The sequence below is a fragment of the Mauremys mutica genome, chromosome 6 (genome assembly GCF_020497125.1).
Source record: "Mauremys mutica isolate MM-2020 ecotype Southern chromosome 6, ASM2049712v1, whole genome shotgun sequence".
Taxonomy (NCBI): domain Eukaryota; kingdom Metazoa; phylum Chordata; order Testudines; family Geoemydidae; genus Mauremys; species Mauremys mutica.
Window position 1 is genome coordinate 101,490,855 of NC_059077.1, and position 23,201 is coordinate 101,514,055.

At 42.8% G+C, this 23,201-nt stretch overlaps 1 protein-coding gene across 7 annotated transcripts in view; it reads left to right on the top strand.

Annotated features, from left to right (window-relative positions):
* The window catches only part of BNC2 (basonuclin 2), a 426,471-nt gene that overhangs the window by 286,141 nt on the left and 117,129 nt on the right, over nucleotides 1-23,201 (top strand). For all 7 annotated transcript variants that reach the window (XM_045021595.1, XM_045021605.1, XM_045021596.1 and 4 more), the window contains one exon: nucleotides 12,176-12,278. In XM_045021595.1, coding sequence (XP_044877530.1) covers nucleotides 12,176-12,278 — 103 coding nt within the window. The remainder of the gene's footprint in view (nucleotides 1-12,175; nucleotides 12,279-23,201) is intronic.

Here is a 23,201-nt window from a genome sequence, read left to right on the forward strand (position 1 = left end):
GATACAAACAGCCTTTCCATTGCCTTCCCTTGCAGGGGCCACTCACAATTATAATTCTTGTGCTCATCTGAACTCAAGGCCTGAGTGGAGTTAGTGGTGCTAGCTAGTCACCCAGAAAGAGGGGAGTGCATCTGTTTCTCCTTAATGGAAGTAACAGCTCTCAGGCTTCCCATGGGCAGCCCCACCCAGGTTATTAAGTATCTAATAGATACTTGCCATTACGGTAAGGTGGTGTATGATTGGACCCTAAGAGCCTACACAATGTTGGATTAATCACTCAATTCAGTCTTTTTAACCTTTAAGAAAAGCATCTACATTTACTAACATTCTTTTAGGCACAGGAAGTCTCATTCTTAAACTTAAATCAACCACACTCTTACTTTTAAATATTGAGCAAAGGAATGTTTGTAAGTCTTAATTTTTGCTATGCAAATAACGCTGCCTTTGATGGGTACAAACCTGAGGCAAGCTTACGTAATATTATATCCTCGATCTTTGTACAAAATCCCACCGACATGAACAAGAGTTATGTGTATGGCAGGGCCGGCTCCAGGCACCAGCTTAGCAAGCAGGTGCTTGGGGCGGCCACTCCAGAGAGGGGCGGCAGGTCCAGCTATTCGGTGGCAATTCGACGGAGGGTCCCTCACTTGGAGCGAAGGACCTCCCGCTGAATTGCCGCAGATGGCGATAGCGGCTTTTTTTTTAAAGTATTTATTTATTTATTTTGGCTGCTTGGGGTGGCAAAACCCCTGGAGCCGGCCCTGGTGTGTGGAATCAGCCTACAGAAAGTTCGTCGAAAAAAACATTGTGGGCTTTTGTACAAAAGCCTATGCAACTTTCCTTGTTACAGGTCTCTGTGCATGAGCATCCAAAATAACAATTAACAGTGGTTCCTAGAACTGAAACATTCCAAATGCTATTTTATGTTTTTATTTTTTTTCTTCCTTATTCCCCTTTCAATTGCCAGCCTTCCCTCAAGAACAGTTGAGAGTGGTTTTGTAAAATGCTTAAAGGCTACATATTTCTTATTCCTATTTTATCCCATTAACAACTTTCTATTTTGTTGGCATCCTTCTTATCATATTGTATTAGTAACTCTTTTAATGAATGCCACAGAGAAATATAATGATATTAGCACCTTTCAAATTGTATTAGTGAAAATAAATACAAGAAAGAAACAATACTAATATAATGTGATATAAAATAGCTAATATAACACTGTTGTACAGTGAATGACCCAGGACACATTTAGGTATCTCTGAGCGATAAGGGAGTGGGAGGGGTGTGAGATGACTTATAGGACAGCACAAGTACGTCAGAACAATGAAATACAAAGTAAATTGACGCTCTGTTTTTTCTTTATGTGGCTCAGTATTGGGATAGCACTTCATGTTAAAAATGACTGTTTGCCAACTTAAGTGATTTTACACAGGGCCTCCAAAATAATCCTATTGTTTAAAATTATCCCTTTACTAGGGGAAAGTTTGCGTATTTTTAAATAATTTTGTTTGAATTTTTACATTGACAGATGAAGTGATAATGCTTTGTGCTTGTGTAGTATTTTCCATCACTGGGCTTAACAAGCCGTTAATTGATCTTCTCTGTGAAAGTGATAGGTCCAGATATTATTGTCCCTTTTTACAGATAGGAAAATGTGGGCTACAGAGAGGTTAAGTGACTTACCCAAGGCCATGCAGTGAGTCTGTGGCAGTGACAGACCCATAATCAGAACCAGATATCCTGACTATCAGTTCAGTGTTTTGGCCATAGAATTATCCATCGTTCCCCACTTCCCTTCAGTACTAGTTCAGTAAAGATTATTGTATTAAGTTACGATCCACATCTAAAGGTGATACATGGCTTTAATTGCTTTCATGAACCAGGAATAAGGGGTGGAAGGCACCATATTTCTGTTGAGGTATGGAAATATTTCTGCATGTGTAAATTTCTTTCTTTAGAAAACATTCATGGCCAAAATGAACAGGCTTATTGCTTTTTCTTAACTCCAAAGCATACATTGGAAACTCACTTAGGTGGGTAGGAAATGTCTAGTAATTTCTAGCTATCCAGCACTTGTTTTGAATGGAATTTTTTTTATTTAAATAAAGTATAATTGTGATTTTCTTGAGCCTGGACCAGTGCAGGTTCAGCAGATTAGACCAGTGGTTCTCAAACTTTTTTTTCCGTGGGCCACTTGAAAATTGCTGAGGGTCTCGGTGGACCACTTAATGATCTTTCCAAATGTTTTTTGTACCATTAGCTAACTACTGTAAAGCACTTTGGATAAAAGCGCTATATAAAATAAACCTTAATGATGATTAAAACATTTTTGTCCTACAAATAAAAGCACCCAACTCATATTTTAATAGCAGTAGTATCTTTCTAATGTGATGGATGTGCCCTTTCTCCCCTGCCATGGCAGCCCCCGAGCTGGGGCTGGGAAGGAGGGGGATCTCTCCCCCACCACAGCAGCCACAGAGTTAAGGCTGGGAAAAGTCGCCTCTTTCTCTGGCTGCCACAGCCCTGCACATCCCAAATTCCCCCCGCCCCCTCTTCTGGCCCCTCTCACCTACACCCTATTCCCCCCACAGCCACCACCTCACATTGCATGTGCGTTTTCTCCAGGGTCTAGGCACCTAATTTGTGAAGGCATGCCTGCGCGGCTCCACTAATTAGGTGGGTGACCCTTAATTCTCTCGTGTTTAGCTGCCCAGACACGGACCACCTGAATGGAACTCACAGACCCCTGGTGGTCCACGGACCACAGTGTGAGAACGTCTGGATTAGACAGTCTAAGGTACTGCAAAGCTACATGCAGGCATGGATAAGGGGAGAACTGGAACCTCCTCCTTGTTTAGTAAAAATGCAAACTGAAAACCCCTCTTTTTCCTTTTTATGATAACTGTGGACTTAAATTATCCCATTTCTTGATACAGACACACACATAAGGCCTGTTTTTTAGTAACTACCTATTTACAGGTGCAGTTATGCACCAACAATGAACTATGGACACATTTGGTAGTTCATAGCCATCTAGCTTATTGTTTGAAAGCAGAAACGTGTGGTTAGACTTTTAAGTGCTGTCAAATGTGCCTTCAGCAAAATGTGGAGACACAGTTGCATCCACAAAGTAAGAGGTGGTGTTGAAATCCAGCTCAGAATGAAACCCTGATGTGTTTTATTTTGCCCTGTGCCTAGAAGTTTCAGAGCAGTCCTTTCCTTTTGTGTCATGTAGTTGGCTGTAAAACACAAGAAAACATGAGCCCAGGTTGTGGCAGCCTGTACTACTTGCAGATGATTGTTTCCCTGTGCATTTTCCAACCAGGAGACCAGAAATGACAATGCTCTGGTGTTAATTTAAAACAATCTGTATTGTCCTTTAGATTTGCCAGCTATTAAAACTAATATGATTTCAGTGGGTTCTTTTCATTTACACAACAAAACTGATTTTTTTTAATGAGACATAAATGGGAAAGGAATTAAAAAAAATCTTTTTTAGAATCTCTGAAATATGGGGAGGAAAATTGATAGATGTTCTAATGGCCTACTAAGTAAGCATAGAATGTGCTCTATTTTTATATACAAAATAAAATAAAATTACAGTAACACAGCAAAAAGTCAGGTATTGTGATACAGAGGCTTTTACCACTGGGTCTTCAGTTCAGTCAGGTATTGTGATACAGAGGCTTTTACCACTGGGTCTTCAGTTCAAACCTTGCCCAAGTCATAGGGACATAGGTACAGGGTCTATGTTAAAAGAGCTTGTGGTCTGAGTCCAGGTCTTAGTGGAGAGGCATCCCTGTTTCAAACTGTTATCACATTTGGCACTGGTTAGTTGCTCCTTTGTTAGCTGTCCATTTGAAACCTTTAAGCGCTAAGTTCATACATTGAATAAGAAAAAAGGCCTTTCCTGTAAGAAGATTACTTTCCTTAATTTTGAAGATAAGAAATAACAAGTATAAACTTCACAGTAAAGGAGCATGCCCATATGAAAACAACAAGCAATTTACAGGAATTTGGTGTAGTCTCTTTGATGCAGCTCCTCAAATTGTGGTTCACGTGTGTCAGTATGAGAAGAGATCTCTACATTTGTCATCAACCTGTTGTTCATAACATTGGGTGATTACTAAAGCTGGTCAGAATATTTAGTTGCAGAGATTTTCTGACCAAAAATACCCTTTTTGCAAAACTGAAATTTTCCACAAGAAAACTTCAGTTTTGTTGAAAAATTTTGATTGTATGTTGGGAAAATCAAACTGATGGGAAAATCTAAATGAGGGCTCCCTAGCTGCCTGCCTGGAAAGTTGTTGTCAATTTCACTCCCTCCCTGTAACAGAAAGTGAAATTGACAAAAGCTTTTGGGGAGGGTACTGAGGCTGAGTTGTATGTCTCCCTAGCTCTCAGCCCTTGTACCGACCAGCTTCGGCCCGAGAGACTTGGGACCCACAGCTCTCTGCCTCTGTGATTCTTGGAGCTGGGGGAAAGGTGGAGAAGCTGGGAATTTGGGCTCTCTACCTCTTGGCCCTGGAGCCAAGGAGAACGCTGAGCACCCCATCTGTCTGCCTTCCCAGGAATGGGGTTGGAAGGCTCTTGACAATTTTACTTTCTGTCTGCCATAAAATTGACAAAAGCCAGCCAGGTGAGCAGCTTAGAAGTCAAAAGCTTCTGTTTCTGTTCTCCCTAAATGGAATTATCTTGAAATCCCTTCCCATGAAAAATTTCAAATTTTTGTTTGGTTCAGGACAAAAAATTTCATAACACAGATTTTTTTGTGGGAAGTGATTTCTACTCTCCAGCCAATTCTGTTCATTTCCTTGTAAGCTCCTGTGTCTCGAGACCAACTGCTTTACGTTTTTTAAAGGAAAAACACAACGCTGTGAAATGGATTACACAATGACCACGTTATTTTTTTATGAAACATTTGTTTAAAATAAGGTATTGAGGATTATTTTAAAAGGCAAAGGCAGGGACCCTATTGCACGATGGAGAGAAGAGACCATTTTTATTGTGCTCTTTTAAAAGTTATTATTGAGGCTAAGATTTTGTCATCGTTATTTTTAGTCAAAGTTATAGACAGGTCATGGACAATAAACAAAAATTCATGGCAGCCGTGACCTGTCTGTGACTTTTGCGGCTGCGGTTCCATGGTTTTCCCCACCACCGTGGTGGCTGGGAGCTGTGGGGTTCCTCCTCCGCCCACAGCAGCTGGAAGCTGCAGGGTGACCATATTTCCTAAAGAGAAAATGGCACATCCCAGCCACTTGCCTGAGGCGTCCCCCTCCTCCCTTGTGAGGCTGTCGCCCATCACTGGAGGACTGAGGAGGGCCCCCTCAGGAGTCTGTCACCTGTTGCTGGAACTTTGCAGGGGACTTCCTGTCACTTGTCACTTCCGTCACCTGTCGTGGGACCCCTGCCAGGCCCCACTGGCTGTCAGCTCCAGAGCCCTGCAGCCCCTGCGGCTGAAGCAGAGAATGTCATGGATTCCATGAATTCCATGTCCGTGACATAAATGTAGCCTAAATTATTATTGCTAAAGACAAATGGGTGGAAATGCATCATATTTATCCCATATTTCGACATCACCTCCCAAATTAATCTGTTTTTATTCAAGCTCCCCCCCCCCCCCCACACACACACATACTCTCACACTCCATAATCACTTCTCCTTTCTTTTCAGCCCCATCAAAAGCTCACTCATCCTGCCAGTGAAGTTACATGGGTCTTTCCTGTTTCACCAAGAAACATGGAACTCATGAATTATCATCAGGTCACACTAAAACAGAAGTCTTAGTAATAATAATAGGCCTCAGTCTTGCCAACTGAAATGCTTGTGCAGACTATAGACCAGTGTAGAGTCTCACTGATTTTAATTTAGCCTATTCAAAGCATTTTACAAACATTGACCCAAATCATAATCATTTTATTCACATGAGTAGGCCTACCAATTTCAGTGCTTAGCTACCAGGTGATAGAAGTTTTGTAGATACATTATACAGATATATGGAGGTACTTACCATCAATAAGACAAGCAGAATTTGGCATATTTGTATATTCAGTTATGCCATATTCCTACATGGTGGCAGTGGTGGTCCCTATTTTGCAAAGGAAAAAGCTGAAGCAGAAAGGTTCTGTTTTCCTTATGCATACTGAGTGGTATCTTACTCTGAAGCTACAAAGAGGCTACTCAGGAAGTAAGATTCTACTTGGCATGAGTAAGGGTTTTGCAAGCTGTCTCTAAGTGTTTTACTAAAGGTTGCAAAGGGAGTAATTGTCAAATCTGAAACTAGAATGCAGGACACACAGGCTCAATGTCCATTGCATAAGCTCTTTCTCAAAAGTCTTGAGAACATTACAGACCACCTCTAATTCTGATGGCACATCCAATTTTATCCCAAGGAGAAGATAAAGAGAAGTCAGTGTTCTTCTTCTCTTCCCCCCCCCCCCCAACCCTCCGCAACTAGCTTTCCCTTTCGTTATTGGCCATGGTCTCTTATGGAAGCTCTTCAAAAGAGCCAGACAGATTGATTTCTCATTACTGTTATGGGCTGCTCCTATTAATATGTGAATGATATATTCTTGTTAAATATAATTAAATGCTCCAAAACTATAGTATACCAGTGTCCGGTGTCTGAGTGAAACCCACACAAGTCTAGGAGTTCAGGTTTAAGGCTTTTCATTAAATCTGTAACATTGTGCCCAGAGCGATGTGCTGTATCGAATACCAGGCAATGTTCCCATATTCTTGCATAGACCCTATAGGCACAACTAAAGGAAACAGCAAGGAGGTATTTTTTAGGCACTGGGTTGATAAACGAAAACTTGAATTATATTTTAGCATATGCATGTTTTGTTTTTTAAAATTTTAATAGTAGTGCTTTTAAGATGAAAGACTCTGTCATGTAAATTATGTTGGGATGGATTTCGATTGAATCATTGTTTCTTTCATTGCTGTTGTAAAAGTTCCTTGGAGACCATTAGAATCTCAATGGAAATGCAAGAAGCACTATGATAGGACCTCTATGAAAATGATGTATAAAAATGTATGACGCTCCCATTATCCGTGGATAATCAACATGGTAGAACATAACAGCTCCTTTGGAGCTGCTGAAGAATGTCATTTCAATGCATACTTAAGGAGTCTTTTAACCTGAGTGCTATAGGCCGAGTACACTTTACGATCTTCCTTGGAGGAGTTGTGCTATTTTGTATCAATCCATATATAAAGATCCTGTATTTCTCTGTTTTTCTTCAAGTCTGCTGGGTCTTTGATTTCTTTTCTTTTCTTCCTCTCTTTTTCTTTTCATTTCCTTGTTGGAGGTATTACTGTGAGAAAGCTAAGTCAGAGAAATAGGTTTTGCATTTCACTTTGAAATAATGTAGTAATATATTACATAGTTGTAAAAGCTATTTAGCAAGACTTTGCATTGGCAGTTAGAATGAAATCATATTGTAGTTAACTTTTGAAATGTCTGACAGGATGGTTGTACACTTGCATTTTTGTGTCTGCTTTGTAACTCAGATGGCTCAACAGTGTTCCATTCTATGCATCCGAAGAAGTGAGCTGCAGCTCACGAAAGCTCATGCTAAAATAAATTTGTTAGTCTTTAAGGTGCCACAAGTACTACTGTTCTTTTAGTGAATACAGTGTTCAGCTGCTACAGAATCACATCAGGCCCCTTTCACTATCTCCCCTCCCCCCTTCAGTGTGCAAATAAAGAATTAACAAATGTCCTGCTATGGTTTTGCCAAATCTGCACCATCACTTACAAACACACTATTGGTTAAACACAAACCCTTCTTCCCCTTGCTACTTCGAAGTCCGTCCCCTCAGTTGACTGACTGTGTGCATCTCAAGAAGAGTTTCCAAATGCAGCTCTCTAGGTCATTTTCCAAATCTATAGTTACTCGTAACTGATAGGGACTCATTTAAAGCAAATACAATAAAAAAAAAAAAGCACAGTTAAATTAGTTGTGTATTGGGCACTTCAGTGACCTGAGGTAGATGGCATCATGGACTATATTAGCTTTGGATTAATTAAAGAAATGTTTAAAAAAATCTTAAAACTGTCTTTTAAAAAAAGTGTTGTTTACTAAAGACCATAGCCTTAGGTTTATATATGGCTTCTATTACCATAGCATCTGAGCACCTCACAATCTTTTGTTTCTTTTATTCTCACAACACCTCTCTGTTCTTGTTACTCCCGCTTTGCAGATGGGGAATTTAGGCACTGAGTAGGGTTGCCAACTTCCTGCTCACACAAAACTGAACACCCTTGCACCGTCTCCTATCCCACCCCTCCTCACTCCATCCTCCCTTCCTCTGTCGCTCGCTCTCCCTACCCTCACTCATTTTCACCTGCCTACCTCAGGGGGTTGGGGTGTGGGAGGGCTCTGGCTGAGGGTTCCGGTTGTGGGTGAAGGCTCCAGGGTGGGGCCAGAAATGAGGAACTCAGGGTGTGGGAGGGGGCTCCGGGCTGAGGCAGTGGACTGGGATGTGGGAGGGGGGTGAGGGCTCTGGGGAGGGGGGTGAGGGCTCTGGGGTGGGGCCGGGGATGAAGGATTTGGGGTGCAGGAGGGGGCTCCGGGCTGGGGCTGAGGGGTTCGGAAGGCAGGAGGGGGATCGGGACAAGGGTTTGGAGTGTGGGGGGTGTGAGGGCTCCAGCTGGGGGTGCAGACTCTGGGATGGGGCTGGGGATGAGGGGTTTGGGGTATAGGAGGGTGCTCTGGGCTGAGGCAGCAGGTTGGGGTGCGGGAGGGGAAACTGGCTCTGGGTTAGGGTATGGGTTCCGGGGTGCGACCAGAAATGAAGGGTTCAGGGTGTGGGAGGGGGCTCTGGGATAGGGCAGGGAGGTGCCGGGGGGTGAGAGTTCTAGCTGGGGGGTGTGGGCTCTGGTATGGAGCTGGGGATGAGGGATTTGGGGTGTAAGGAGGGGGATGGGGCATGGGGTTGGGGTGTGGGAGGAGTGAGGGCTCCAGCTGAGGGTGTGGGATCTGGGGTGGGGCTGGGGATGAGGGGTTTGGGGTGCAGGAGGGGGATCAGGGGCAAGGGGTTGGGGTGCAGGCTCCAGGTGGTGCTTTCCTCAAGCAGCTCCAGGAAGCAGTGGCATGTCTCCCCTCTGACTCCTACGCTGAGGCGGAGCCAGGTGGCTCTGCGTGGTGCCCAGTCCACAGGCGTCACCCCCATAGCTCCCATTGGCTGCAGTTCCTGGCCAATGGGAGCTGCATAACTGGTGCTTGGGGCGGGGACAGTGTGCAGAGCTGCCTGGCTGCCCCTACGCGTAGGAGCCAGAAGTGGGACATGCCACTGGTTCTGGGAGCCACACAGAGCCATGGCAAGTAAGGAGCCTGCCTTAGCCCCACTGTGCTGCCGACCAGACTCCCAGGCCCCAAAATTAACATCCTGACCACCAGGCCATCATCTTTATCTTTCAGAAATGCCACATGGTTCACATTAAAATTTATAGTCGTGTACCTGCATCTCTGAAGCCAGAATATGGCCTAAAGTATCAAGATTCCTGTGGAGCAAAAAGAGAGGCCTAGTTAAGGCTGGGCTAAATATCTGGGCCTGATTACATACCTTAATAAAAAAGTACTTACCACTGTAAGATTTTCTGATTTAGCTATTTTAAAAAGAGACATTTTTATGTTTTTGGAAAGTTTACATGAATTTTCAAATATTATGTCATTTTGCTGTTATAAGTCCTTAACATAGGAAACGCATAGTCAATTAAGTACAGTAATATCCTCAACACGATTGAAGCTATTTTTTTAGTCACAGGAGAAGAAAAGAAACTCTAAGCTGGTAAACATTTTTTTCAGCTCATCATTTTAAAATGGCTAAGTGGAACATTTTCAAAGGGGTGAGAGAAAAGTCATTCTTGGGCTGAAACGTACTATATTTCAAGTTTCAGCCTGATTCCAAATTTTACAGGCAACCTACAGATCTTGCTGGGGGCGGGTGCGAGGGGGGAACATAGGTAGGGAAAACATAATGGAAATTCTAGTCAACTTTTAATAAAACAGCTCTAGCAGATGACATGATTTCAGATGGTGTGTGCACGTGTGCATGCGCGTAGCAGTAACATGAAATGCAACAATTATACAACAGATTGGTTTAAAATAAGTGAAATAAGGCATTTGTTTATAAGGAAAAAAATCTCTTACAGTATAACAGGAATACCATTCCATTTTGTAACACCTTCATTCTCTTTGCAGTACAATTAATTACGGAGTTCATTAATTAATGAACATATTAGAGAAAGACACCATTACTGACCAGGGGAGGCCTGATATATTACTGAGTCAATAAACTATTGAACATGAAACGGGACCTTTCAGTAGAATTTTTTTCCTTGTAACCCACAAACACATATATTATTCTGCATAGTCAGCAGTTCTTTTGTGCCCTTATATTTCATATTACTAATGATTTTAATCAGTGATACATACAGCAATGTTTTACAACCTAGCTAATGAGTAAAGGCAGTTGACTTTGGGAATAAGTCCCTGAAATATCTGGATATTTTATTCCACCAGGGCTTTTGAGAGTCAAAGGTAGTAAAAGAGCAGACTAGATGGGAGGGAGGAAGGACTCCTGCATCAGAAATCAAGCAGAGAAATACAGATTGAATGAGTCAGTAAACCACAAATGGCTTGAAGTTGCTGTGTCTGATGCAAATAAATAAATAAAATGTTTAAAATAGCTTGAACTCTTTTTATTGTCAGCAGACAAAGAGTTTAGCTTGCCCATGCTAATGTTTAATGTTGTTTTCCTTACAAATCTGATGCTTTCAGTACAGGGAAGAGCATTTCTGTTACTTACAGGTATTGCAGATTTTTAAGTGGAAGAGTCTAGGACAGGTTTGTAAGGCAACAGCATTCATAAAGCTCCCATGTATCTGCAGTCATAGGTACCAAACTCCCTTCCCCCACTGAACCCCCAAGTAGTCATTGATTGCATCTAAAATCAGTAGAGAGATCTTTTCCTGGAAGTACTGATAGTTGCAGTAGATTGTTAATCTGTGAATGATCAGACTAAGTCCCCTCTGTCTCACAAACCTCCATGCAAATTACACCTCAATGCAAGCCATAAATTTATTGGTAGCAGTTTGAAGAGCACAGGTCATCTTTAGCACTGTTTAGAAACACAAGTCTCACCACATTTATGCTGACTTTCTGTGGACGCTCTTCTCCCCCCCGCCCACCCCCTAAAGTAAACTTGCTTAGCTTTTTAAAGTACTTTAGTTTTAAGAATGGGTTTAGCTAGATGTATTCATTGTCCAGATTTTAAATATCAATATTCAGTCTCTGTTTTTAGTAGATTTCCTTTTAAGAAAAAGTGGAAAACGTTTGTGTCAAGTATCAGAGGGGGAGCCGTGTTAGTCTGGATCTGTACAAAGCGACAAAGATTAACAGACATATTGGACCACAAAAGCTTATGCTCCAATACGTCTGTTAGTCTGTAAGGTGCCACAGGACTCTTTGACGCTTTTTGGAAAACATTTATATTTTAATAACTATATGGGACTAAAAGGTAAAGGGTTATGTGTGGAGATCGGAGAGAAATTATGGATGCAAAGGAAAGTATCTCATGAGCCAGTCCTATCTGTGCCTCTCTCATTTTACTGCTGCTTTGGGAACACCAGTTCCCAAACCAGTGGCTTCCTTCTGATACTTAACTGAATTAGGTCTTGTGTGAATCCCCACAGGGAAACATGAAAACAATGCTTGGACGGTGTAGGAAAAAAGAGATCTTTGCTCTGCCGTTGTGTATATTTTTATGTGTATTTTCACTCTTGATTATAACCAGTATGACATAGTGCTATGTGAAGATAGAACTATAATAACATTTTCCTTCAGGCACTTGATTGGAAAAAAATTGAGTTCTTGGTCTGTATTCTTTTAAAGAATTTAAGAATTAATTCAGCCTATGGAATGATAGAATACATTATTATTGAATGGACTTTTTTTTATAATTGGTCAGGGATATTGATAGATGCATTTTAGGGGGAAATGAACCCTACATAAAAGAATTAACAGTGCTTTGCATTTTAGAATTTCTTTTCCTTTTTTTTTTTTATGTTCCAAAACCCCAGTCACCATATGGGCAAATATTTAAAGAACAAAAGAAAAATTATCTGGTAAGATATTTATGTGCATTTGTTTCTTTTCCCAGGCCATCCGCTGTACACTGGTAAATTGCACATGTGAATGTTTCCAGCCAGGGAAGATTAACCTGAGAACCTGTGATCATTGTAAACATGGCTGGGTGGCACATGGTAAGAAATATCTGTTCTTTTATCCTCTCTGTTTTGTCCATCTCTCTCTGTCTCATTAGATATAGTGATAATAGCTATATCTGTCCTTGCACACATGGGTGTGTGCTTTTTTTAAAGCAGTCTCTACATTTGAGAAGAGAGGGTCAATTATGCCAGTAGCAGGGCTGCCCAGAGAATTCAGGGGGCCTGGGGTCTTTGGTGGCAGTACCACTTTGGTGGTGCCGCTTTGGCAGTAATTTGGAGGCGGGGGGTCCTTCTGCCCCGGTGCAGAACGACCCCCGCCGCCGAAGACCCAGAGCGGAGGAAGCTCCAGGGGCCCAGGCCCCGCGAGAGTTTTCCGGGGCCCCCGGAGCAAGTGAAGGACCCCACTCCGGGGCCCCCGAAAAACTCTCATGGGGGCCTCTGTAGGGCCCGGGGCAAATTGCCCCACTTGCCCCCCCCCGGGCAGCCCTGGCCAGCAGTGGCTTCAAGTGTCAGTGGATGCAGTGAGTTTGTTAACGTTATATGTATAGCTAGTGCTTCATTTGTAATGAAAGGAGTTCCAGGTCTCAAGCAATTTTTTTACATTCATATCTGGTGCAGCAAGCCCAGAGGTGCCGGGGCTATGAACTGCCAAGCCTAGAGGTGCCGGGGCTCAGCCCTGGCACTGATTAAGCACTGTGTATAGCTCAGAGAACATATTCTAGTTTCCAAGCAGTAATGCTATGCTCACAGCTCTTAGCAGGAAGGCAAGATGTTTATAGTATGGTTGCACTGTGGAGTTCACATTGCCCAGATGCAGTACCCAAAGAGTCACTGAATTCCCATGGAAACTCAAACATACCACTGTCAGCTTTTTGGAGACAGGATGTCAGAATGAAGCTGGTATATCCTCCTTGGCTGAATGAAAGCCTTGATGGTAGTTCACCCTCATAATATGGCTTAGGGAAGATAAATTCAGCTGCTATGTTAAAGTGGGTAAAGGAGGGCTGGAGACGGAGTGGGCTTATGTATTTGGTTTGCATCTAAATACATTTTATAAATATACACTAAATGCTTGGGGTTGGATTATTTTTTTTAAGAAGTCAGTCACAAACCATATGTATCTTAATCATGTCCAATATAGTTTCAGTAAACACAATTAGAAGACAAATAAGAAAGAGACATTTTCTTCTGAAATGATTTCATGAACATCAGGAGAAAAGAGAGAGATGGCTATCTTTGCCGAAGAAATTTACCTTTGAGTTTCCTTCATACAGTTCAGACTATTAGACCCAAAGCAAGCATACTCGCCATTCTCACTTTTTCCAAGCATCCAGTGGGTTGTGTTCTATAAATTCTGTTTTATTTCAGTAAGATCTGAAGGAGAAGATCAGTACCTTCCTCCTAAAATGTCCTTGGTTTCTATGTATTTTATGCATATCTGTGTAATGCATAAATGTGTGTGCTGAAAGTAAGCATGTCTGAATGCTTAACAAAACTGAAAAGCAAGCAGTTCTAGGGGCTTTTAACGTGTGCCCGTTCCTGGAAGGGAAAAGAGTATGTGTGACGTTCCCCTCTGGTGTTATCTGGACCGGTGATCTGCTAGATCACTCCAATACTTGCAAGGGCGGCTCTAGACATTTTGCCGCCCCAAGCAGGGCGGCATGCCGCGGGGGGGCGCTCTGCCGGTCGCCGGGAGGGCGGCAGGCGGCTCCGGTGGACCTCCCGCAGGCATGCCTGCGGAGGGTCCGCTGGTCCCACGGTCTGCTGATCCACCGGAGCCGCGGGACCAGCGGACCCTCCGCAGGCATGCCTGCGGGAGGTCCACCGGAGCCGCGAGACCAGCGGACCCTCCGCAGGCACGCCTGCGGGAGGTCCACCGGAGCCGCTTGCCGCCCGACCGGCGACCGGCAGAGCGCCCCCCGCGGCATGCCGCCCCAAGCGTGCGCTTGGCGTGCTGGGGCCTGGAGCCGCCCTGAATACTTGACTCTGGGAGCCAGCCTTACCCGGCTCTGCTGTGAGAACCCCCACTCCTGGGCTGTTCATACACAGCCTCTAGCATGTAAGCTACTCCTTGTCTTGTGCAACTGGATGACACTAGCCAATATCTCTGGTCCCAGATATAGCCCTAGGAACCTCCATCTTGCAGTGTCCAGTTATGCCCGCTGGACACTGCAAGCTTATATGAGTTCATCAATTAAACAAAGAAATAGATCTGTACCGGGCTTGTTATCCCAAGGGGAGTTTCTGACATGCTTCAAACCAAACACACTGCTTCAGGTAGAATAAACAAACAGATTTATTAACTACAAAAATAGATTTTTAAGTGATTATAAGTCAAAGCACAAGAAGTCGGATTTGGTCAAATGAAATAAAAGCAAAATGCAGTCTAAGCTGATCTTAACACTTTCAGTGCCCTTACAAACTCAGATGCTTCTCGCCACAGGCTGGCTGGTTGCCCTTCAGCCAGGCTCTCCCCTTTGATCAACACTTCAGTCGCTTGGTGGTGATGTCTGTAGATGGAGGTGGAAGAGAGAGGAAGACCATGGCAAACATTTCTCCCTTTTATCATGTCCTTTCTTCCCTCTTGGCTTTGCCCCCCACCCCCTTCAGGTGAATGAGACTGTGATGAGGTAACAAACTGACCAAAGGAAGGGGGGGACTCGAGAGTCCAACAGATCCTTTGTTGTTGCCTAGACTAGTGTCCTTTGTTCCTGTGAGGCTGGATTGGGTTTGTCCCATACATACTCTGATGAGGTGTGAACTGCCCCTCTGCTTTTGGGGAGTTTTTGCCATGAGGACACATTTTCAGCCTCATAACTATATACATGAAATTATAGCCTATAACATGACTGTAACAACAATTACTATAACATCACTATAAGAACAATGCTCAATGCATCATGAGTCTTCCGAAGACACCCAACATGACAAACTTTGCATTGCATTGCATACCACACAATCATATTATAAGGATGAATATGAGGGTGCAGGGTGTTCCCTCGAGGTACAGAACGTCACAGTATGCAGGTACAAATCCATTCCTGTGTTGCTTTGTAATGAATGGATAAAGCCCACTGCTAATACTGAAGGTAAAACAAACAAGTAGGTAGTTGGTTTGCAGATGAATTATGAACTGGATTCCTAATTGGGCACAGCTTCTTTCTGTTCCCCAAAATTTCAGACAAGATACATGCTCTTGCAGTATAACCAGATCCGTTCACATTCTTAGGGCTTTCAGCCACCTTAGTGTCTTTGTAATTCAGGTAGCCATCCGGCTTTGTGCAGGATCAGCACACAATGATCTGCTGTTCAAAGGGGAGGGAAGACAACTTATCTGGCTTATTTCCAATGGCCAGACAAATTACATCTCCATGTTGAATATTTGTAATCATATGGCCAGGGCCGCCCAGAGGATTCCGGGGGCCCGGGGTCTTCGGCGGCGGGGGGCCCTTCCGTTCCAGGACCCGCCACCGAAGTGCCCCGAAGACCCGCGGTGGACCCCCCCCCCCCGCCGCCGAATTACCGCCGAAGCCGGACCCGCCGCTGAAGTGCAGCCCGGTCTTCGGCGGTAATTCGGCGGAGGGGGGCCTCCGCCGCGGGTCTTCAGGGCACTTCAGCAGCAGGTCCCGGAAGGGAAGGGCCCCCCGCCGCCGAATTACCGCCGAAGACCGAACTGAACTTCGGCGGCGGGTCCCGCTCAGTCTTCGGCGGTAATTCGCCGGCAGGGGGTCCTTCCGCCCCGGAGTGGAAGGACCCCCCGCCGGCAAAGACCGGGAGCAGAAGAAGCTCCTGCGCCCGGCCCCGCAAGAGTTTTCCGGGCCCCCCAGAGGGAGTGAGGGACCCTGCTCCGGGGGCCCGGAAAAACTCTGGTGGGGGCCCCTGTGGGGCTCGGGGCCTGGGGCAAATTGCCCCTCTTGCCCCCCCTCTGGGCGGCCCTGCATATGGCTTGCTGCATGGACTTTATTTTGGACTATAGTAGGCCAAGGTTGTTTTTTTTCTTTTAACCAGAACTCCACATAACAGTGTGGCTTGATTTTTCTGGTTGGTAGTTTTCTGTGAAGTGGATGGGTTGAAAATTGGAATATTAGAAGATAGTGTGAGGCAACTCCAATACGTATAACAGAAATGGCCAAGGTTCTAAAGGGTGAAAGATGAATGCTATAAGCACTGGGCACACCACTTGCTCCTATGCTGTAGTGCTTTCAAATAGAAAAGTTGAGTTCAGCTAGATATTAACAAAAGTGTATATTTTACAAATGCAACCTGAAGAAAATCATTTTATTTTCTCTTAGCTCCTTTAAAGTAGATGCAGCCAGAGTATTTACATTTTATGGCAGTATAAGGCTAGTCAGATGTATATTGCATATGCACACTCAAAGCATAGGCTCATAAATTAGTTCCTGAAGACTGTGTGATGAGTCTGCTTGACTTGTTGACTTTATCTACTTTCCAAAATTTGAGAGGGGCATTCAAAAGGAGACTGATTAATTCATTGTACTGTTGCACCTGGATTTTAAAATTGGTGACTCATCTTACTGTTCAATACTTCCTTTAAGCCCAAAACACTGTACTTACATGTTCAGTGAATGCAAGTGGTAGTTCCTACTGCATTAATTAGGGGGTTTTCTTCTGGTTTTCTTTAATGAATTTCCACTCATATCCTTGATAGATGAAGTAGTGTTTTATTAAATGGGATTATCAAACAATATGTGTTTCCAATAAGAAGTACCAAGCATATCCAAGCTTGATTACCCAGAATCATAATTAACTGAAGAGGTCAAAAATAGGCCTCAGTTGCAATTGTCTGATGTTTTCCCTGACTCATCCACACAGAGTTAATGCATGCTAATAATTGTCCATTTGAAATGCTGGAATTCTGGGGCCAAGAAGGAAAGGGCACACAGCCATAGTGGTATTATTTCACATAGCAACTGCTGGCCTGTTTCTTTTTCCTGTTTCCATTGTCTTTCTCATGTTTTTCTTTCCTCACCTAAAACGAGCTATGCGCTTCTTGAAAGGAAAGGTTTCCTACAAGTTCAGTTCTTTTCTATTCAGAAGTGCCAAAGAAGGATGTCAATATAAGAGCAGATTCATCAAAGTGGTTCTTTTGTGGCAAGATAAATGTTTCTGTTGGCAAAAGTTCAGTTTATCGAGTTTTGACCCTGCATCCTTTCACTATAGTGGTAATCCTACCATCAGCGTTTTTAAGGCTCAAACCAAAAACTTCATAGAGTATAGCACCCTTCTCTAGTACGGCTATGCTTAAGAGGGAATTGGTTGTATCTCGTGTGACTTACTGGGTTTTTTTAAGGGGATGTAGAGAACTGGGCTGTTTTAATTCCCTTCCAGCTGAAACTTGGCATTTGTATTGTCAGTTTGGATGGAGATTTATTTTCTAAAACAAAAAAATAAATCGTTTAAATTGAATAAGCCAAGGGTTAAAAAAAATCTTAAATCATTTTATATGACCCATAAGATACAAAATAAATAAATAAAATATTAACAGTGAAATTGTGTGGGCACTTTGATTTAGTGTAGTCCAGGGCCATTTGGTAATTTTTTAAAGAAAAAAAATCAGATACTTTGAGTAGACACTGTAGCTGCTTCTCCTAATATTTTGGTTGTGTGACAAGTAACAAACACTAATAAAATAGCCTTAAAACTATACCGGATTGGGTACAAAAATCCATTTGTTCAACCTTAACCATGATGATAATGGTATTTTACATGCATGTTTTCCCCCTCCCCCCCGGCAATACATAAATAAGTAAATCTTATTTTCGACCAGTGAGAGAGGAGAATTATTCTAGGCAGTAATAAAATCCCGGTGATTATATCGACTCAGCATTTTGTACACTTGATCTGTCATTGATAAAAGAATATGAACTGTCATGCCACCAGATTTGAGATATGCCTATCTCATAGAACTGGAAGGGACCCCGAAAGGTCATTGAGTCCAGCCCCCTGCCTTCACTAGCAGAACCAAGTACTGATTTTTGCCCCAGATCCCTAAGTGGCCCCCTCAAGCATTGAACTCTCAACCCTGGGTTTAGCAGGCCAATGCTCAAACCACCACAGTTGTGGTGTCTAGTCCAACTGAATTACTGACCTGATACAGTATCAGTGGAAGTACAGTGTTACCCTCTTGAAATGATTTTTTTATTTTTTCACAGAACAATTTCACAATAAGAAGAAACATGTTTTGCATATCGCAATGTGCTGAAACTAGTCAGGACTTTCATTCTGTTTCACTACAAATGGAGTTCCACTGTATCAGACTTCACTATTGTCAGTTTTACTGTATGTTTATTAAACCTTTGAATTCACTGTCACACTGCCTGAAAAATGGTCATATAATCAAAAATAGTTTCCTGTGTTACCCATAAATTGGTCACCAATCTAAACTCAGTTAGATGTCAGATACAGACCTGTTCTTGGTATATTGTGCAACTATTAATATTCTTGAGCTAGCTGAATTTCACACTGTTCTTGGAATCGAGCTGTTGAGGGCAATTAAGTATCCTGTGAATATTTTTTTTTTGTTTCCCTGTGCAAAAGTGGACTTTTTCTCAGATCAATAAATTGGCCCTTAGCTCTCTAATAAACTGTGCCAGGTCTTTTTCTTGGTGTATGCTGAGCAGAGCAGCTTGGGGCAGGGCCTTTTATTCTAGACACTCTGCTCTGGGGGCTCTCTGAGCTATACCTGTCCTCTGAACTTCACATAACCTCTTCTCTAAGCTGGGCGCTGGCCAGGCCTTTTCTCTAATAAATCTGAGCTCAAATTCCTTGGTGGATTTAATGAAACAGAAATTGACTGGAGTTTGCAGCACATGGTGCAAAGCCATTATTCCTTTTGGTTGAAAAGGTGCCATCCAGCGAGTATTAATACCTAGTCTCACTATGTGGGTTACACTTTAATCTTGCCGGAGAAATAGTTTTCCGCTGTCAAGTTTTTGTATTATGCACACACTAACTTGCTGTAAATGAGACCAACAATCAAAACAGTGACCCCCACCAAGCAACAGAGAGTGCTCTCTCGTAAGTTCACATGCATGACATGACTATGACTTCTTGTTCATTCCGAATGGCTGAGCAGCCATTTCTATATGGTAATTTGTAAAGTTGTCAGGTAAGGGAATGGTGGGGGGAGAGAGAGAGAGAAAGGGAAAAGGAGGGGGGAGAGAGATGTTATTGTCCTATCAGCTACTGAAAATTTTAGAAATTTCATCTCTCCCTAAGCAGACTCTCTGTCCAAGTCTCTCTGAGGATGTGGTTTAATGGGGAGGTTTAGGACTTTTAACACGAGCTGCATTGGGGAGGGGGGAGTGTTATGTTAAATTAAAAACCTTTCTGCGTTATCACATTTATCTCAGTCCAAAGCTGTTGAGTGACAGAAATCTGGAGCATTACATTTGCAAAACCAAAGGAGGTCACAGGTATAAGCCTTTGGCTAGAAATTGGCATGGATTGCAATTCAGGGGGAGGGGAGAGGTGTGTGTGCGCACACTGTAGGTAGATTTGAATAGAAAAATCTTTCTATATTTTTAACCATCTTGTAGAATTTAATAGAGACTCAGAATCTTGCTGTAGAATACTATAGGATGCTCGTAAAAAAACCATCTTCAATTACATTGTATAGGTTTTCAGAGTAAATTCATATTAAGTGGCTATAGAAACCAGTTGGTTCCCTCTTCAATTATATAGGACTTTTCCACGAGCATCTTTGTAAAGGAATTTCTTTAGCTCTTAGTTGCTTCTCCATCTGGTTATGAAGACCAAAAACTAAGTCTTCACGGCTGTTAAAGTGACTTGAAAAAAAAAGGAATCTTAATCTAGCTCTAGACTGGATTTAACTGCTGCTGAGGTTCCCAACAGACAGCCAGGGTCCTGGACCTCCCTGGGCAAAGTCTCTTTAATCTATCATTTTCTTTTTGTTCTAGTGGTTTTTGCCTAAAATCAGTGGTCCCTTCTCAGTTTGACCTGGGAGGACCATGTATTTGTTCAGTTTGTTTCCTTGCTCATCAGCTTACAGTTGTTGTGCTTTAAAGGAAAGTATCCATGTAAAGAAACCACACAATGTATTAGCCTTTTTCCTCTGGTTTTGTGTGCTTGTAAATATTTCAACTCAGTGTAAATACAAATGAATCATACAGAGTCCTCACAAATTACGGGCAAGAATCACCTGCTTCCAATACTGGAGTATCGCTGTGGGCTGTTTCAGTGAATGCAAGGGACAGAGACTCAGAAGTCCAGCACCAAATTCTCTGCTCCTCCTCACCCCAACCCCCCAAGTGTAATGTTAGAGCAGCATATGGCCCATAGCTTTCATTTTCAGTTCTGCTACTGATGCATTGTGTGATCCTGATTAAGTCATTTTCATTTCCCTGTGCCTTGGAGTCCCTGTCTGCAAAATAGGTATAATACCCACTTTCACCGCTGTGGAGTCTCAACTAATTGTAAAGCATTTTGAGATGTTTAGATGGAAGTTCTTGTAGAAATGCAAGACATTATAATTACTTGCCCATTTGTTAAATTATATTATTAAAGTTACATTTACAAACTAGCCTCCATCTAAAATAAACAAGCCTACATAGATTTTCCTCCAGTGATGAGAGTTAAGAAAGTCTTCAACAGTTGGTCCTTCCCCTGTAGAGAAGAGAAGCCAGTAAGGGGCATGGGAGCTGTAACTAAGGGTGCTGGCTTGAAGTGGTTTCCATCATATACCGGGTTTACAGTTTGGTTCAATGGCTCTCTGCTCCCCGACTATACTAATTGTTGCAGCACTCTTGGTAAGGAGAAAATTTTTCTATTTGAACTTACCAACTCCTGGGGGGCTTTAAAATTATGGGGACAATGCAAAAATATTAGTAATTTAATTTTGTTAATGAAGCATAATAAAGGATAATTTTGATTTCATGGAAATTCCTCTGTTAAGGGACAGTAGCAGCTCCCAGTTCAGTTTCTTCTTTGAGTGAAAGCCTGTGGCATCCTCGAGCATGCTCAGTGAAGTAGGGGTTAACTATATGACCATTGAGGAAGATGTGGCTTGAGTCTCTGAATGAACAGGAGCAGCAGATTGGCTGGGACTGTCTGCTGGATTTTGAGCTTCATAGGACCAGTACTGTGGAACTTCAGAGCAGGAGTCTCAGCTGAGCTGTGGCTGTCAATTTGGGCACCTTCGTAACAAGCGGTCAGGGTTGCCTGAATTTTAAATGAATGAAACCCATAACACTGATCCTGCTGCACATGAAGGGCTGAGATGTGCTAGCCCCTTTCCCAGTTTATTACATCATAAATTTTATATCTTGCTAACGATCCTAAAAGAAGCTTAATTGTTTATAGGAACATCTTAATTAACTAGAGTTCACCAGGTTAAGCAGAACACACACAAAACAAACTCAACCACTCCATTCAGTCTAACAGCGCAAATTTAAAACAGGGAGAAGGATTTGATGGCGAGAATAAAAATTGCATATTGCTTTCAGATGTTATAATGTAACGATGAGGCCTTGAGTAACTTTACCTCTGCTTTCTATATTGTGCATGTGACAATCACTGGATGGGAAAAACATTGTGTTACCTTTACTTAGTAGGAAGAACTTTGACTCAAGCTATCGCGTTATGAGGAAATTTGCTCCAGATTAATTTAGCAGACCGCCCCCCCAGTTTTTTATCCCATTCCCATCCGGATTTCAGAAACAGACAATGTATTCTGGAAAGCATACACTTAAACCCCTGAAAGACTTCTCTAATTACATTCTAATTGATTTCAGTCAAATTTGCTGAAGTGTATTTAAACTGGAGCTGTGTGAAATGGTCACAGTACATGAACTTTATGGCAATCACCCACAAGTGTCTTCTTTAGTTGTGGGGGGCGGGAAAGAGTGATGTTAAAAAGGGTAATACTAGTCACATGGCCAGGGCCGGCTCCAGGCACCAGCGCAGCAAGCAGGTGCTTGGGGCGGCCAAGGGGAAGGGGCAGAAAAACCCTGGAGCCGGCCCTGTACATGGCCTGATATTACAAGGGCTGAACATCTTCAGCTACCACTGATATCAGGGCAGAAGGGTCTTTGTGGGAATTTGAGGGTGCTCAACAGCTCTCAGGAGGCATTTGGCAGGATTGGGCCTTAGGTATAGTTACCTAGTTAAGTGTACAATTGCACGGTTACATTGGTTAGCTTCAGCTCCTCGTTTTGTGATTGAAGCAGAACGTCACTTGTACCAACTGGTGATTGCTGGCAGCCCACTGGCCATCTCAGGCTCATGCAGCCAATAGTGATTTGGGGATTATCAGCCTTAAACTTCACTATGGTCTTAATTTACAGAACAAAATCCTTCTTGCCTTCTTAAAGCAGCCTTACAAAATGATACTTTTCCACTCCACTGAAGTGGGTGGATTTTTTATAGGTGATATATATTTCATTACAATGTTAAGGCTAATTTAAAGATTAGCATCTCCCAGACAAATTATGTAATGTGGCACAATGAAGCTTGGGAATCTCCAAATTCAGTCTCTTAATCCAGGATTCCCAAACTTGCTTACATGCAAGAATATATAATAAATCATCCAACACAAATAATTTCCAACACAAATACAGCTGGGCCCAATCCCATTGTAGTGTAGATGGGGGGGATGCTTCAGGATGGGTATGGAGGAGGCACAGATGTTTGGCGAGTAGGCAGAGGGAGGAAAGCTGGAAGATGAATGGGTAGTCAAAAGAACCTAGGTGCATGAAATGGGTAACTTCTGTTACAAACTGTAATCCTCAACAATAATTTTTTAAAAATGTAGGCCCATGTGCTGGTCAGAAGTGGCCATCCCTGCCAGGTAAGACCGTTATCTTAATGCATTAGTATAACTCTGTCCCTATTCTCCTGGTCTGTCCCTATCAGTTAAAACAAACAAACAAACAAACCTGTGCTGTCCTGCTTTTGTAACCTGCAGACTCTGGCCACTTG